We start from the raw sequence: 2615 nt of genomic DNA, 5'->3' as shown, positions 1-2615 counted from the left end.
AAAAAAAAAAAAAAGAAACCCCATCTCTACTAAAAATACAAAAATTAGCTGAGCATGGTGGTGGGCACCTATAATGCCAGTTCCTTCAAAGGCTGAGGCAGGAGAATTGCTTCAACTCGGGGGCAGAGGTTGCAGTGAGCCGAGATCACGCCACTGCACTCCAGCCTGGGCGACAGAGTGAGACTCCATCTCAAAATAAATAAATAAATACATTTTTAAAAGTGTGTGTTGGGGGGTATTATGACTTTTCTCCATGTTTCTTAGGCCACAACCCTTACATGGGACCTTAAGGAAGAGACTCCTCAACCAATACCTGTATGGTGCTGCCTCCCTGACAAGCTGGGTTCTAAACAGCAGTGTCTTCCCCATCTGCTCAGTCCTTACTCACCTGGGCACCATCCTCCCAGCACGTCCCTTGAAACCATCCAGGGCTCTTTCCCTTGCTCCAGTAAGGAAATCACATCAGGCTTTGGGATACACAGACCTGTTTATAAGAAAAGAAGTAAGACGGCCAGCCATGGTGGCTCACTCCTGTAATCCCAGCATTTTGGGAGGCCAAAATAGGTGGACTGCTTGAGGTCAGGAGTTCAAGACCAGCCTGACGACCATGGTGAAACCCTGTCTCTACTAAAAATACAAGAATTGGCCAGGCATGGTGGTGGATGCCTATAATCCCACCTACTCAGGAGGCTGAGGCATGAGAATCGCTTGAACCCGAGAGATGGAGGTTAGAGTGAACTGAGATCACGCCATTGCACTCCAGCCTGGGCAACAGAGTAAGACTTTGTCTCAAAAAAAAGAGAAAGAAAAGAAGTAAGACATACTCCTGTTGTTCCTGAATTCAAAGTTAGTCCCTTAGTCCTCATGAAGGACTAGAGAAAGGTGTAAAGGTCTGAAGCATGGAGAAGATGGAGGGACCCCAAAGAGCTGCCCATCTCTTAATCTACAAAACACAAAACAATTCCCTAGGCAACAGGTAAAAATTCACCCAGACAACTAAAAGGTACACCCAAAATTCATGAGTTATTTGCGGATAGACATCCTTACCTAGTGAGACCAGGCTGCTGTAGTTCTCCATCATTACATCTCTGTATAAGTCCTTCTGAGCAGCGTCCAGGCACTCCCATTCCTCCTGAGAGAAGTCTATAAACAGATCCTGGAACATGACCAACCCCTGAAATGACAAACCCATGCAGCACTGTTGAAATTAAAGGAAAGGTTTTTAAGATGAAGGAAGAGATAATAGAAGGGTGCTGAAGGATGGAAGAATATAGTGAGCAGACTGGATAGGATGAGAGTGGGGAATAGTAAAAAAGTTAGTGTAACTTAAACAAAGTACCTCCATGTTCATGAATATTCCTGTTGCGACCGGCAAACCTCCTTCATAGAATGGGACAATCCCAATATTCCATGGTTAGAGCTGGGAATGAATAAAACACATTGATATATTATTTCCTAAATAAATGAAACAGAGTACAAAAGCACACAGCAAGCTGTAGGCCAGGCAAAACTGAAAGAATATTACAGTAAACATCTGATATGCAAATTACTATTTACAACAAAAGCTTAATAAATAGGCACTCCTCCCTTACCACTTTCTTTCTTGTTATTTTTTTTCCTTCTTGCTTCATTTTTTTGTTTTTGTTTTCGTTTTGAGACAGGGTCTCGTTCTGTTGCCCAGGCTGGAGTGCAGTGGCATGATCACAGCTCACTGCAGCCTCAACTTCCCAAGCTCAGGTGATCCTCCCACCTCAGCCTTTGTGTTAGCTTTGACTATAGGCGTGCATGCCCAGCTAATGTTTTGTATTTTTAGTAGAAACGAGGTTTTGCCATTTGTTCGGGCTGCTTTCAAACTCCTGAGCTCAAGCAATCCACCTGCTTTGGCCTCCCAAAGTGCTGGAATTACAGGCATGAGCCACCACACCCAGCCTTTTCTCATTTCTTAAAGGAAGACAGGATCTTTCAAAACTATCTACAAAAAGTTTAAAAACCTCTATTGGCCGGGCGTGGTGGCTCACGCCTATAATTCCAACACTTTGGGAGGCCAAGGCGGATGGATCACCTGAGGTCGGGAGTTTGAGACCAGCCCGACCAACATGGAGAGACCATTTTAGTCTCTACTAAAAATACAAAATCAGCCGGGGGTGGTGGCACATGCCTGTAATCCCAGGTACTTGGGAGGCTGAGGCAGGAGAATTGCTTGAACCTGGGAAGTTGAGGTAGCGGTGAGCCGAGATTGCACCACTGCACTCCAGCCTGGGCAATAAGAGCGAAACTCTGTCTCAAACAAAAACAATAAAAGACCTCTAATGCACTTCGCTAATTAGTACTTCCATAAAATAGTATAGATAGCACTTCGATAATTAAATGTACATTGGCTGGGTGTGGTAACCCACACCTGTAATCACAGGTGGGCAACATGGCAAAACCCTATCTCTACAAAAATATGTATCATATACAAATTAGCCAGAGGTGGTGGGACATGCCTGTAGTCCCAGTAACTTGGGAGGCTGAGGTGGGAGGATTGCTTGAGCCCAGGAGGTTGAGGCTGCAGTGAGCTGTGATCTTGCCACTACACTCCAGCCTAGGCACCAGAGCAAGATGTGCCTCAAAAA

At 45.0% G+C, this 2615-nt stretch overlaps 1 protein-coding gene across 1 annotated transcript in view; it reads right to left on the bottom strand.

The window, feature by feature from the left end:
• ZNF850 (zinc finger protein 850) overlaps positions 1-1421 on the bottom strand; it is an 18064-nt gene extending 16643 nt beyond the window's left edge. Inside the window, 3 exon segments of the mRNA XM_011984775.1 lie at positions 389-484; positions 1048-1174; positions 1340-1421. Coding sequence (XP_011840165.1) covers positions 389-484; positions 1048-1174; positions 1340-1351 — 235 coding nt within the window. The 5' untranslated portion in view covers positions 1352-1421.
• Positions 1422-2615: the final 1194 nt, after the last annotated feature.

Source organism: Mandrillus leucophaeus, unplaced genomic scaffold (genome assembly GCF_000951045.1).
Source record: "Mandrillus leucophaeus isolate KB7577 unplaced genomic scaffold, Mleu.le_1.0 Scaffold274, whole genome shotgun sequence".
Taxonomy (NCBI): Eukaryota; Metazoa; Chordata; class Mammalia; order Primates; family Cercopithecidae; genus Mandrillus; species Mandrillus leucophaeus.
This window is presented reverse-complemented; position numbering and strand designations above follow the sequence as displayed.